The sequence below is a fragment of the Peromyscus leucopus genome, chromosome 4 (assembly GCF_004664715.2).
Source record: "Peromyscus leucopus breed LL Stock chromosome 4, UCI_PerLeu_2.1, whole genome shotgun sequence".
NCBI classification, from domain to species: domain Eukaryota; kingdom Metazoa; phylum Chordata; class Mammalia; order Rodentia; family Cricetidae; genus Peromyscus; species Peromyscus leucopus.
Window position 1 is genome coordinate 93,902,582 of NC_051066.1, and position 14,717 is coordinate 93,917,298.

The window sequence follows — 14,717 nt, forward strand, 5'->3', positions numbered from 1 at the left end:
GTTGTCTGCACTGAGCACTTAGGAACTAAGGCTGACGCCGTCTCACACTGAAAATAGCTTGTAAAGGAACGTGTCAACAGTGTTGTGTCCCAGGAGATGTGCCCCAGCGTCCTGGAAGCATGACTGCAGCCTGGGCTGGGACACCCTCCATTCGAGTCTGCCTCACTGCTGCATCCATGCATGTGATTTACCCTTCATTTTACTCGGCTTACTGTATAGGAAACGTGGGTATTTCCCTCATAGAAGGGATTGAAGAAATGTATCTCAAGCAGATAGGGTGGCACATGCCTGTAATCTAGCACTCGGGAGTCTGAGGCAAAAGGGTGCAGTCTGATATAGCAAAACCCTGTCTCAAAGAGACAAAAGAAGGCCCAGACAGGATCTGTCCCCAAGAATCATAACTGGATGTACACTAATGAACTGCTCTTTATGGTTGGCGTGTTCTAGAAACTGGGCCCAGATAAAGGCTGTAACTTGAAATTCTCTGCCTCAGGTCTGTTTGAAATCCACGGAACAACGGTAGTTCCCACCGTGAGTATTCTATCCCCAGAAAAGCTGTCGGCTAGCACCAGGAGGCGGCACGAGATTCAGGTACCTCACCTCCACCTTTCCTCGGCTTTCCGTTTTTCTTTTTTTGCTTGCTTTTACTTTGTGTATGGATGTTTGCCTGCATGTATGTTGTGTACCACATGTATGCCTCATGCCCTTGGGCCAGAAGAGAACATGAGATCCCCTGGAAATGAAGTTGCAGATGATTTTGAGTGGCTGTGTGGGTGCTAGGAATCGAACCTGGGTCCTCTGGAAGAATAGCCAGTGCTCTTAACCACTGAGCCACTTCTCCAGCCCTGTGCCCTTGGCTTTCTTTTTTTTTTTTTTCCTTTTTTTTTGGAGCTGAGGATTGAACCCAGGGCCTTGCACTTGCTAGGCAAACGCTCTACCACTGAGCTAAATCCCCAACCGCATCCTTGGCTTTCTAATAAGAGCTATAGAGAAGAAAGCAACAGGAAAGAAATATAAGGATTTCTTCCCCTGGTGGCCTCTGAAGATGTCAGCAGAAGGTCTCTGGTGCTGTAATTCAGCCCATCTGTCCACAGAGATGTTAGTGTGTAGCAGTGGCTGTCAATAGATGGCCGGTGACAGCTGGAGCGGCTTGTATCTCTTCTAAAGAAGAGCATCTTAGCCGCTCACAAGAGTGAGGTTCTCATTCTGAACATGGTTTCGGTGTCTGCTGTGTGCCTGTGCTAAGGCCGTGTGTGTGTGTGTGTGTGTGTGTGTGTGTGTGTGTGTGTGTGTGTGTGTGTGTGTGTGACCTTAGACACATGTGCACTGTGCAGTTAAGGGAACTGAAGTGACAGAATGGCAGTTCAGTGTGTTGAATGTGAGTGATAAGAGTGGCCAGGAACATAATGGGAGAGGATGGTAAGCGCATCTGAGGGTTTTGTTGTTGCTGTTTGGGGTTTTTTTGGTTTGGTTTTTTTTTCCCCCTTTGGTTTTTCAGACAGGGTTTCTCTTTGTAGCCTTGGCTGTCCTGGAACTTGTTCTGTAGACCAGGCTGGCCTCGAACTCACAGAGATCCTCCTGCCTCTGCCTCCTGAGTGCTGGGATTAAAGGCATGCACCACCACCACCCAGACAACTTTATTTTCAATAATAATAATAATAATTTGTTTGAAAAGTAGTATTTTATGTTCAAAAGTCTCTGAGGTGTTACATTTTGTTTATATCTCTACAAAGCTTTAATGGAAGCTGAAGTCCTAGAACTCACAGAGATCCACCTGCCTCTGCCTCCCCAGTGCTGGGATTAAAGCCATGTGCCACCACAGTAAAGCTGTTAAGAACATCTGTAAACCAGATGTAGTGGTGTGTACCTGTGATCTCTGCTACTTGGAAAGATCACAAGTGTGAGGCTAACCTGGCCAACATAACAAGTCCTAAAGCCAATCTCCCCCTCACTGTTTATCAACCTCTAACTCCCTCACTGTATATCAACCTCTAACTCCCTCACTGTATATCAACCTCTAACTCCCTTCACTGTATATCAAACCCTTATGTTCTGTTTGGAAGGCTTTGTTGCCTGCTGTTTTCTGGAGTGGGAAATAAGATGGCTTGGTTTAACACTCTGAACTCCATTTCCTTACTAGGTACAGACCCGACTTCAGACTACCCTTGCCAATTTACATCAGAAAAGCAGTGAAATTGAAATTTTGGCTGTAAGTCACTTTCTTAACAATTTGAAGCTGGCGTCTGTCTGCATTGTCTAGTGCGGCCCCAGAATGCAAGGCTTTCTTTGCTATCGGCTGTATCTGGAGTCAGACCTGGCCGTCCCTGATGGAGTGACAAGCAGCCTGAAGCCAGACAGAGCTGGGGGGAAAGAAGGTGGTTGGGGTGTTTCTCCTTTTTCTTCTTTCTTCAGGCCTTACTAAGCACATGTGGGGTCTGCACCTCTAGGGTATGGGTGTGAAATCTGGAGATCCGGCCTCAAGTGCTTCTTAGTGCCCAGTCCATTTGAAGTCTGCTCTAGGGGCTGGGAGGATGGTAAAGCTCTTGCCACACAAGCATGACAACTAGAGTTCAGATCCCTGAGTCCACATAAAGGCCTACGATGCCAGCCTCAGAAGGCAGGGATGGCATTCTCGCGGCAAGTTGGCTTGTAGACTAGGCACGTCAGCCAGCTCTGGACTTCACTGAGACTCTTCCTCAAAGACAAAGATGGAACAGCAGTTGAAAATAAGTCCAGTATCAACCTTGAGCCTTCATACACGCATGTGTGCCTACAACACATGCGCGCGCGCACACACACACATACTCACAGCATTAACAGCCCTATTCACATCATCCACACAGTGACACATGGTCCCTAGTCTGTGTGTGCTGCTTAAGAGTTCTCGGTAAATGATACATGTTTCTGTGTGTTAACAGGTGGATCTACCCAAAGAAACAATCTTACAGTTTTTATCATTAGAGGTAAGCAATGGGAACTGATCTGCACTGTGACTTTCAGTCTTGTCAAAGGAAAACTGGAAAAGGTCTTAAATGTCCTTAGTAATTATGTCTGTCTGGCAACAGTGGGAATTTAGCAGTAACACTGGTCTTTTGTTAGTATGTGTCAGAGGCACTCCTGAATCAGAATCACACAACCACAAAGTATCAGAGCCAGGACTGGAGCTTAGAGGACTAGTATAATCTAGGTTCTTACCCATAGCGCCATGTGTTTGTTTCCCAAGCAAACCTTCATCCCAGCTAGGGAGGCACAACTACACCGAAGATTCAGTTAGTCTGTTTATAGGTCTATACTTCTATACATTTTTTTCCAATTTTTAAAAACTTGAAGTTTCCCATTTGAAGTAAAAAAAAACCATAGCTATGAGTGATTTTATTTTTTTTGTGAAACAAGATCTTACCAGGTAGCCTGTCCTAGTTAGTTTTCTGTAGTTGTGATAAAACATCAACCAAAAACAATTGGGGATGAAAAGGTTTATCGTAACTCTTACAGGCTACAGTCCATTATTGAGGGAAGCCAAGACAGGAACTCCAGGGCAGGAAAGAACCATGGAGGAATGCTGCTGTTGGCTTGCTGGTGTAGCTCAGGCCCACCTGCCCAGGGTAGCACCACCCACAGCGGGCTGGGCCCTCCCACATAAATCAAGCAGATGCTCCAGGGGCCAATCTGCTAAGCCAGTTCTTCTATTGATGGTTCCTCTTTCCAGGTTAGTTTGTGTCGTTAACAAAAATCAGCACATAACCCAAGTTGGCCTTGAAGTGTAGTAATCCTCCTGCCTCAGGCTCCCAGGAGCAGAGATTACAGGCTACAGGTAATTTTTAGAACATTTCACATCAAATAACTTTTTTGTCTTTCCATACTGTTTAGTCACAGATTAAAAATAAAATAAGCTGTGCACTAAGAACTGGAAGTGGGAGGGTCCTCAGTTCAGGGCCAGACAGTGCCAGAGAGTCAGACTGTCTCATCATTCCCTGTTGATCATACAAATAATAAGCACACACCACTCTGGCGGTTTGCTGACTTGTAATCCAGTCCAGTGAGTAGACATTAAAGGCAGCAATCTCCACCTAAAACAGAGTAAGTATCGAGGAAAAGCAACCTAAAATCACATTAGCACACCTGTGGCAAGGTTAAGACGCCTCTACACCTGTGGTCTTCAAGAAAATCAATGCTTCAAAGGAAGAACCCACTCTTCTGACCCAGAAAAGGCCAGGCAATAATAACCCTGCTGCTCTGCCCTGTCATCTCTCATCTCTCCTAGTGGGATGCTGATGAACAGGCATTTAACACAACTGTGAAGCAGCTGCTGTCACGCCTGCCAAAGCAGAGATACCTCAAACTCGTCTGCGATGAGATTTATAACATCAAAGTTGAAAAGAAGTAAGTGACAGCAGGTTTCATGTGGTTAAAAAGCAGGGACGGGTCCGAGTGCCATGTTTGTCTTTTAAGGTTTGACAATTCAGAATGTGATTGACAGCCAGTAAGTCCTACTCAGATCTTGAATCACAGTAAAAATCTTGTCCATAACAAAACACTGTGGGCCTGAGTGTAGCTGTCCCAATTAAGGTCCATCCAGGCACCTCACTTCTTGTTGGGGGAGAGGAAATGGGTGTGGCATGTGGCGGCCTGAGGTTCATGTCACTCTCCTTGAACACTCTCCCCCCTTTTCTTTTTGAAGTAGGGTCTCTCTGAACCTGAAGCTCAATGGATTAGCTAGGCTGACTTGGCATCAAGGAGCTTAGCGACCCACCTGTCTCCACCATTCTGGCCAGCTTGTAATGGTGGTTCTAGGGGTCCACACTCAGTGCTTGTTTGACGTGCCCTTTACCAATTGGGCCATCTCCCAAGCCCCAGAAACTGTGTAAAGAAGGAAGCCAGGGGTGGTGGCGCACACCTATAATCCTAGCACTAAGGTCATCCTTTACCTTAAAGGCAAAATTGAAGCCAGTCTGGCTTACACGAGGCTCTATCACAAAAAAGCAAAACAACATTTTATAAAAAAAAAAAAAAAGTGACAGCCTTTGCTGTGTATGTAAAAATGCCAGTCATTCATGTTCTCATGTAACTTGAAGGTGTCAGGGAAGCTGGGAGTGAATGGCTGTCTTCTGCATCAGACCTTGAACTGCAAACTGTCAGTCACAGCTCCAGGAAAGCTTGGGCACTCTTTCCAGTCATCAGTCTCCCATCACACTCAGCTAGTGTTTTCAGTATCAGTGCTCTACCCACTGGTGGAGTCTGCCATCAGTCTGTCTGTCCCGTTCCTTTGCAGGGTGTCGGTGTTGTTCCTGTACAGCTACAGAGATGACTACTACAGAATCCTGTTTTGACCTTGAAGAAGTGTTGCTGCACTGTTCAAATGGACAGGGGCGTACACTGGAATGTTGTACATTCAATTTATTTTAACTTAAAATTCTAATAAGCTGTCCTACAAAGTTGAGCTTTGTCGGTTTTTCATGTATATTATAAATTTATCTTTTTGGATATAATAAATGCTTTCATATATAAATATATATATTCTGCTTTCCACTTGGAATTCTGCCAACACTACAGATTATATGGAGCTGGAGAAGATCAGCCTTTGTCTTCCCTTGCTCCTAAACACTAAGCACATGAAAATGCCCTAGCATTTTCCAAGTGAATAAAAAGGCAGAGAGATCCAAAATCATCCCTTGTGATCTGTTTTGCCTCTTTAGTTGGGGGTAAGAGTACCGAACAGGGTCTCACTATGCAGCCCAGGCTGGCCTCAAACTCAGCCTGCCTCCAGACCATTGAGATTACAGGCTTGTGCCACCACACCAGGCAGAATCTTGATTCTTGATTCTCTAATATTTATTCTGTTGTCTTAAGTGAACTCCTGTTCAGTATGAGAACTCAGACTTGCTGAAAGAATCTTAAGATTAGACAACAAGGTCCAGGGAGATGGCTCAGTGGTAAAGGTGCTTGCTGCCAAGTCCAACAACCATGAGTTCAATCCCAGGATCCATGCGGTAGGAGAGAACCAATCATACAAGTTGATTATGTGCACACACGTAAAAATAATGTAATTAATTTTTTTTAATTATACAACCCACCCATAGGATAACATGACTTTTAATAAAACTGTCAGATTTCTATTACAGTATTCTCAAAGACAAGGCAAAAAAACAAACCACTGAGTAACTGTATCGTTCTAGAGTTAGTAGTTACTGTCTGAAACAGGGTAGGCAAAGAAACAGCTAGCGTGGGTGGACTTAATGACATACAGCAGCTCTTCAAAGATGACTAGACGCTTTAAGACTGGAATCAAAGAATATGCAGCCATACAGTGAAGATCTAAGACAAACGGCTTCTGACCACAACTACCCAATGATCAGCCAACCCTTCTCTCTCGAACGACCCTTCCATGAAAACAGTTACATCAGAGGGCGCCAAAAGCAGCAAACACAGGAAACGGCCCTCCAGCTGTTGCCAATGGCCAGGCTGTCACTGTGCTGGCTTGGTCTTCTTACTCTTGTTCTTCTTGTCCCTCTTCTTCAGCCCATCCATGTTAGCTCTCAGGAGGTTTGAGTAGGCCTGGAAGCCAGAACATGGACTTAGCAGGAAAAGGTACAAACTAGGGAAGCAGCTGACTTTTCCACAGTGCACTGAAGAATAAATGGCACCAGGAAGCCTACTCCGGCATCATGGGACACCTGCATTGGGAACTGGTATGCCACAGAAAGCTTTTACCCCTTCAGCAGCTAGCAGCTCCTGAGACACTCCTCACAGGGAGCTGCAGGCTTTGCACTCTTTTTAAGCAAAAAAGGAAAACTTCATGCAACTTCCTATTCAACAATATTATAGAGTGTAGCTGAAGTTTAAGACAAAACTGGCCTTAAAAACTGAAGGGAAGAGAACACTGCTGGATAATAGAAAATAAAACACAAGGCAAGCAGTGACAGTCCCACCCTGGACAGGGCCCACCCTCTTGAGGAGGAGTGGAGAACACAAGGAAATGGAACTTACCATCTGAAACTTGTTCACTTCTTTGGAACTCACCTGGAAAGGCAAAAGATCACCTCTTAGACATAGACACCCTTTTCACCCAGATAGGACCTCAGAATGCTTCATCAAAACACCACCTAGGCCAGGTTCAGTGGGACACCTGCCTTCTGATCTCAGCACTGTCTGATCTCAGACAGATCTCTGAGTTCTAGACCAGCCTGGTCTACAGAGCAAGTTACAGGACTGCAGAGAGACCCTGCCAACAAGCAAAGTAGCTCTGTGCCGCCTTACACATGAGAGCTGCACTAGGATGGGAAGGCACCAAACCTATTCACCCTTAAAAATCCCTCAGACAAGCCCACTCTGGTAATCCCAATCCCAGCAATTGTGAGGCAGAGATGGCAGACAGCCTTTAAATTTAAGGTGGGAAAAAACAAAAACAAAAACAAAAAACCTTATCCAGATGCCCCTGAATTTTTCCTTGGATCCTAAGAGAATTTTTTATGCAAAATACATTAAACCAACTCCCTCAACTGAGCATGCTGGCAGTGGCTTGGAGTCCCAGCACTCAGGAGGCTTGAGGTGGAGGATAATGAGTAGCCAGTCTGGGCTAGATAAGCAAGAACCTGTCTTAAAAAAAACTTTGTTTTCCATTATTTCAGACTGATATAGACACAATTCAAGCTGACACAAAAGAAATAATACCTAGGAAGAATCCTCAGGTTCATATCTGTGACAGCCACATGAACTTGCTTTACTTTAAAAGTCTTCTCAAAGCCGGGCGGTGGTGGCGCATGCCTTTAATCCCAGCACTCGGGAGGCAGAGGCAGGCGGATCTCTGTGAGTTCGAGGCCAGCCTGGTCTACAGAGTGAGTTCCAGGACAGGCACCAAAACTACACAGAGAAACCCTGTCTCAAAAAAAAAAAAGTCTTCTCAAGATAACTCATAAAGGAAGACATCAGTTATTGTCGGCAGTTTCATGAGTATCCTCAACTAATGTGATCACAGACAGTCTGTAGAATTAAGTAGTATTCACTTTGAATCAGGGAATCTTTGTTTTGCCATATTCAACCTCTCATAGAAAGACCACAGTTCTGGACTATAATTCCAAATACCAAGCCTAACCTGTGGTTACATGTTTGCTAAATGAACCACAAAAACAAGGGGAAATCAGCTTAAAAATAATCATCGAGCTGGGCAGTGGTGGCGCACGCCTTTCATCCCAGCACTCAGGAGACAGAGGCAGGCGGATAAGTCATCTAACACCCAGAAATGATTTACTGAAGGCCCAGCACAGACAAGAAATACGTCAATCATTCTTCATAGCAACTACTGGGAGAATGGACCCATATACTCATTTTACTCCCACAGAAATTTTAGCAGAACAAGCATTTGGCCTCTACTTTGTTTTAAAAGTTTATTATGAGCCGGGCAGTGGTGGCACACGCCTTTAATCCCAGCACTCTGTGAGTTCGAGGCCAGCCTGGTCTATAGAGTAAGTTTAGGAAAGGCGCAAAGCTACACAGAGAAACCCTGTCTGGGGGAAAAAAAAAACAAAAAACGTTTATTATGAATAGTAATTGGGAAGGTGATCCCACCACTTTGGAGACAACAGAGTTGGGAGTTCAAGGCCATGCTAGGTTACATAATGAACCTGAATTACACAAGACCTCATCTGAAACAACCCCCTCCACCCCAAAAAAAAGTGGGTCCTGATCCCAAAACAGCCTGGGCGTGACAGGCCAAAATGAAAGGGAGGAGGAGCCTAATTCAGACACGCCCCTCATCGGTTAATGTCGGTTTAAGATACAGTTCAGGGCGCCGGTGGTGGGGCTTGGTAACAGGGTGATGACTTGGCATCAATCTGTAGTCCCACAAAATCATCACTGTACCCATCTCAGCTGATAACATGCACCTGTGACCCAGGCACAGGCTGAAGCTCCTGCTGTGATCTTCCTAGATCACAGGTTCAAAGTCAGCCTGAGCTACACAGCAAGACCCTGTATTTTTAAAAAATTCAGCTTATTAGCTGGCCATGGGATAGGTTGCGCCTGTACCTCGGCTACTTGGAAGAAGATTAAGTTCACGGCCAGACAGACTTAAAAGAAAACAAAGCAGAAAAGACTCCAGCTCACCACAGTGCTGATCTTCCTTTTCCCATCCGTGGCTCTCAACAGACACTTGTTCTCTGCGGGCTCGAGACCCTCCACGGAACTCTTCCGTGGAGTAGGTTTGGTGCGACCATCATCTGAGCAAAATAATAATAATAATAATAATAATAATAATAATAATAACAACAACAACAACAACAACACATCCTGGTGAACACCACCGCAGGCGTTGCTGCTGGGTCCAAAGTGGAAAACGCAGAGACGGGCTACAGGGGTGACCCAATCCACCAAAACTGCTCTCAACTCCCCACACTCGCCGTCACTAAGGCGGGGGCCACGACTGGACAGTGCGACCCCAAGGCAGCCTCGATCTCACTAAGGAGCGCGGACTGGGCCGCCTGGCAGGCACGAGGGCGTCTGACACGCTCGCTCGTGGCCCCTGTCACGGTGAGCGGGCGCGGGTGCGGGGGGCACCGCCGCACCAGGCACACCTCCGAGCACCGCCGCGCCCCGGAGCCCCAGCGGTGGCCCGTGCTCCCCGACAGCAGCCGGCCCCCCGGCTGCCCGCTCCCAGCCCTCCTCCCGCGCGGCCCCGGCGGCTGCTTACACTTCTTCAGGGTGATGAACACGCTGCCCGACGACCGGCACTTCTGGAAGAGCCTGGTCAGCTCCGTCAGGAACTGCAACACAACAGGCCCGGTGAGGCGGCCGCCTCCAGCCCCCGCCCCGGCCCGCCGCCTCACGCCCCGGCCCGCCCGCAAAGGGGAAGCGCGACCCGAGCCGACCCCACGGGCTTGAGTCCCCGGCCCTCCGGGCGGCCGAATACCTGCTCGCTCTCCAGCAACACCATCCCGGTCTCCGCGATGTCAACTCCGTCAGCAGAAGCCGGCCCAAGCCGTTACGGCCGGAAGTCTCGCCTGCGAGATGGGCGGGGCTTCCGCTCCTAGTTGCCCTTCTTCCGCCAATCCCTGCCCCGCTCCCTCTCCCTTGGGCATGCGCCCTCGGACACCACTCCTCCCCCGCCCCCTCCCACACACACACCCCTCTTCAGCCTGTCCAGGATGAGGAATGACACTTGGGGAACTTGGACCGTCACGCCTTGCTTCTCCTCCAGGCCGGGGCGTGGGAGGGAATGAGAGCAAAAGAAAGACTTGATAGAAACATTCGAGTGACCCAAGAGTCCATTGCCTCGGTTTTCTTGTTTTTAACGTGAGGATGACCGTGTCCCCTTTCACAATCTGGCTGTGAAGAGCAGATAGATGAATTTATATGGAAATAGAGAATCTTGTCTGGTACATACAAGTGCTAGCTAAGCTTTAACCATTTGTCTCAGCCACTGTTCCATTGCTGCGAAGAGACGCCACGACCAAGGCAACTCTTAGAAAAGAAAGCATCTAACGGGAAGCCTGCTTACAGTTTCAGAGGTTAGTCGGTTATCACCACGACAGTGACCATGGCTGCACGCACGCAAACATGGTACAGAAGTAGCTGAGAGTTCTACATCCTGACGCTTAGGCAACAGAGAGACTCTGCCTGGCATGAGCTTTTGAAACCTCAAAGCCCAACCCCAGTGACACACTTCCTCCAGCAAGGCCACACCTCTTAACCCTTCTAATCCTTTCAAATAGCGTCACTCCCTAGTGACTAAACACTCAAATACATGAGCCTATGGTGGCCCTTCTTATTTCCACCACATCATTGCTATTTCCATTGCCATTCTCAAACAATACATTTTATTTATGCAGTCCTAGATCCCCAGGCCTTGTGTATGCTAGGCAAATAAATACTTTACCAGTGAGCTACATCCCCATCCTAAGTCAAATAGTAAAGGTGAACTCCTCTAAGCAGGCTAGGTGGCCCTAAAGTCCAACCCCAAGTTCTAACAAAAATGACTAAAGTCCAGTCCAATTCCACCTCCAGATTTAGTTAGGAGGCCAGGGTTCTAGACCCTGCTCTGGTGAAAGCCAACGTGAACCCTGGGCCTTTGTAAGAGCAAGTATTCAATCTTGCAATGGGCTTTTAGTGAGTGCTTGTTAGCCTGTACTAGGTACTTGTAGGGTCTGGAGATACAGCAGTGCGAGAGACACACTAAGGTTCTGGTTTCCTTGAACTTGGGATTACAGGTAGGGAGGAAATAACCAAACAAGTGAGTGGCTGAGTTTCAGATAACGAACACTGTAGAGACCACTAAGAAGGGTTATAGGGGCAGTGACGGGAACCTCTTCAAATGGTGGTCAGGGAAGCCTCCCCTGAAGAGGATGACTGTGAGCCGAAGGATAAAGGGACCAGACATCCAAGATTCCAGAGACAGTGTTTCAGGCCAAATGAATGTCTAGAGCAAAAATCCCAAAGTGGAAAGCATCTGCTCTGTCAGGAAGGTCAGGTGGTGGAGGGGGGCATCTTTACAATGAATATATAAAATATATATGATTTTGTGATTTTTGAAGTTACATCATTCAAAGTATATAATTTACAAAATTTAAAAATTTTAAAGGTTTAAAAATAAGTTTGCGATAGGTGGTGGTGCACACCTTTAATCCCAGCATTCCAGAGGCAGAGACAAATGGAGCTCTGTGAGTTTGAGGCCAGCCTGATCTACACAGTGAGTTCCAGAACAGCCAAAGCTACACAGAGAAACCCTGTCTCAGAAACAAAACAAAACAAAAACAAAAATAAACAGAAATTTTACAAAGTGACCTGCTTTGCTTAGAAATTTCTACTGTAAATGAAATTGTAAGGTGGTTTTATGGGTTACATTGTTTACATTTAAGAATAAAAGAGGCAAAAGGCATCCTGACCCTAAGACAGCAGAGTTCTTGTTTGCGGTATCTTTAGAAAGAGCACTGTCTCTTGTGCAGGCAGCGTTGATCTCATCAGTGGTGTGGAAGTTTCTTGGCCCCAGGGAAAGGTGCTTTTTCCTCTCTCAGCTCCTCCCAGGTTTTTTTTTTCTTCCTATCCTATTCAGAGGGAGAGGAAACCCCGTGGAAAGAGGAGTGGAGGAGAACAGAGAAGAAGCCAGCGGCCAGACCATGCAGGGCCCATAACTAGCACATTTGGATTCTGTTCCTGATATAAAGAGAAGAGGTCGGGGTGGCTCGACGGTGGAGTATTTGCCCAGCATGCATGAGTATCTGGATTCAACATTCTTTAAACATTTAAACAGAAAGAGAAGGCTCTTGATGAGAAAGGTTGAAGCAGGATGTAACAACGGCGCAGGCTTTCTTGGACTGCCAGCCCCCAAATCATGACCCAGAGACTTACTAGTTATAGATGCTTGGCCTTAATTCAGGCTTGTCCCACTAACTCTTATAACTTATTTTAACCTGTTTCTCTTCATCTACATTTTACCTTTCTTTCATTCTGTATGTCCTACTTTCCTGCTTCCTCCGTGTCTGGCTGGCTGGCTGGCAGCTGCCTGTCTGGCTGGCCCGTGGCATCTCCCTCTCTTTCTCCTTCATTCTCTCCAGCCTAGATTCCTCCTCCTACTTATTCTCTCTGCCCACCAGCCCTGCCTATCCCTCCTCTGCCTAACTATTGGCCATTCAGCTTTTTATTAGACCAATCAGATGCTTTAGGCAGGAAAGGGGAAACAGCAGCACATCTTTACACAGGTAAACAATAATTCTGCAACACAAGCAAATACAACACATCTTTACATAGTTAAACAAATATTCTATTCCACAACATAACAAGTCTTTCTCTGTCCCGCCAGCCAGCTTCCAAAATAACAACATGGAGACTTATTATGAAAGCTCAGCCTATAGCTTAGGCTTGTTCCTAACTAGTTCTTATAACTTAAATTAACCCATTTATATCAATCTACTTTCTATCGAATGGCATTATCTCTCTTCCATCTTGCACCTCTTGTTTCCTCTCTGTGTCTCCTGGCATCACCCTTGCACACTATCTTCCTCTCTCTCTCTCTCTACCTGGAAGTCCCACCTATACCTCCTGCCTAGCTGTTGGCTGTTCAGCTTTTTATTAGACTAATCACAGCAATACACCTTCACATAGTGTACAAATATCCCACAACAGCAGGACAACGACAGTCTTATTTATATTTGGAAGATTCCCCCATCTGTGGTGTGGAGGAGAATGCACTACAAAGGAAGAAGGCAGAATTGAGTTTGGTGGTAAATGTCTATAATCCCAGGGCTAGGGAGACTAAGGCAGGAAGGTGGGTGTAAATTCGAGGCCAGCCTGGGCTCCTGAATGAGTTCTAGAACAGCTACATTAGGAAATCTGTCTCAGAAAAAAAAAAAAAAAAAAAAAAGGTCTGGGTATGATGTCACATGCCTTTAATCCCAGCATGTGGGAGGCAAAGGCAGGCAGATGTTTGTGAACTGGATGCCAGCCAGGTCTATGCAGCAAGTTTGACTAGCCAGGGCTACATAGTGAGACCCAGTCAAAAAATAGGTGGTGGGGGTTACAATGTGAGAGCTAAAGTTCTGTTTTAGTTTAAATGACTGTGCTTAAGAGATCTAGAAAACAAAAATACCTCTAACCTGTCAGCCCCACTGGCCCAAGGACAGATAGCTTCCTGGAATGCTGGGGTCTGTTGTTTATATAAGATAACACACCACATGTTTTCACTTCAGCAAACAAGATTGGTTGTCCCAACTGCACAGGATGCACTTGATCACATGTAGAGGTGTGTACCCTAAACGTGGTGATATATTGTATACCCTAATAAACTTATCTGGGGATCAGAGGACAGAGCCAGCCACTAGATTAGACATAGAGGCCAGACAGTGGTGGCACACACCCTTAATCCTATCACTTGGGAGGCAGAGATCCATCTGGATTTCTGTGAGCTCAAAGCCACACTGGTAATAGAGTTAGGCAGTGGTGGCACAAGCCTTTAATCCCAGCACTTGAGATCTCATGCCTTTGTTTGGAAAACACACGTCTTTAATCCCAGGAAGTGACATGGCTGGGTGGAGAACAGTATATAAGTCTTGAGGAGACAGGAACTAAGCAGCAGTTCAACTAAGACCCTCAGGGGTGAGGACTCAAGGGTTTTTGGTCTGAGAATTAATGGAAACAGGATTGGCTGAGGAGTTGGCGAGGTGTGGTTGGCTGTGGCTTGTTCTGCTTCTCTGATCTTTCAGCGTTCACCCCAATATCTAGCTCCATTTTTTTATTAATAAGACCATTTAGCAATTCGTGTTACATAGAAGGGAAGTACTTAGACAGGAAGTATGTCAGGATGTATGCTTGCCCCAATTGGAGGAAGGCAGGAAGTATGTAGCCTTGTGGGTTTGCCTTTATAAGCACCTGACTAATCTATTTCAGCACCATTCTTTGGGAATTCTGGGTATGGATTTGCCAGTGTCCGTCATCCTGGCTGGTTTTAAATAAAGCTTGCTTTAATTAGAAAATTATGAATTTGGTCTTTTTCCTCACAATTTTCAGGTTTAACAATGGGAGGGAAGTGGGAACCCAACCAGGGGACAGTATCTGCTTCCTAACAGAACACCACAGACCTAGCTTCACACAGCATACATCTACTCTTTTATGTCTGGGGTTGGAGAGATGGTTTGGTGATTGAAAGCACTTGCTGCTCTTGCAGAGGATATGAGTTTGATTCCCAAGCACCCACATGGTGACTCACAACCATCCTTAACCCTAGATTCTGAGGA

The 14,717-nt window shown here is 46.3% G+C and overlaps 2 protein-coding genes across 5 annotated transcripts in view; one reads left to right on the top strand and one right to left on the bottom strand.

Annotated features, from left to right (window-relative positions):
* Positions 1-5,512, top strand: part of Eif2ak4 (eukaryotic translation initiation factor 2 alpha kinase 4) — a 95,173-nt gene extending 89,661 nt beyond the window's left edge. For 3 of the 4 annotated variants that reach the window (XM_028888088.2, XM_028888089.2, XM_028888093.2), the window contains 5 exons: positions 494-591; positions 2,141-2,209; positions 2,919-2,963; positions 4,262-4,380; positions 5,270-5,512. In XM_028888088.2, coding sequence (XP_028743921.1) covers positions 494-591; positions 2,141-2,209; positions 2,919-2,963; positions 4,262-4,380; positions 5,270-5,327 — 389 coding nt within the window. In that variant the 3' untranslated portion in view covers positions 5,328-5,512. Of the gene's footprint in view, positions 1-493; positions 592-2,140; positions 2,210-2,918; positions 2,964-3,492; positions 3,528-4,261; positions 4,381-5,269 lie in introns of those variants that run through there. The other variant, XM_037205109.1, reaches the window with a different exon arrangement.
* A 524-nt stretch (positions 5,513-6,036) lies between these two features.
* Srp14 (signal recognition particle 14) lies at positions 6,037-10,011 on the bottom strand. Its single transcript, XM_028888094.1, has 5 exons — positions 9,902-10,011; positions 9,683-9,755; positions 9,100-9,212; positions 6,985-7,017; positions 6,037-6,552 (listed from the first exon to the last, which is right to left on the bottom strand). The coding sequence occupies exons 1-5, from the start codon at positions 9,923-9,925 to the stop codon at positions 6,463-6,465; spliced, it is 333 nt and encodes a 110-aa protein (XP_028743927.1). The 5' UTR covers positions 9,926-10,011; the 3' UTR covers positions 6,037-6,462.
* Between the last annotated feature and the right edge of the window lie 4,706 nt (positions 10,012-14,717).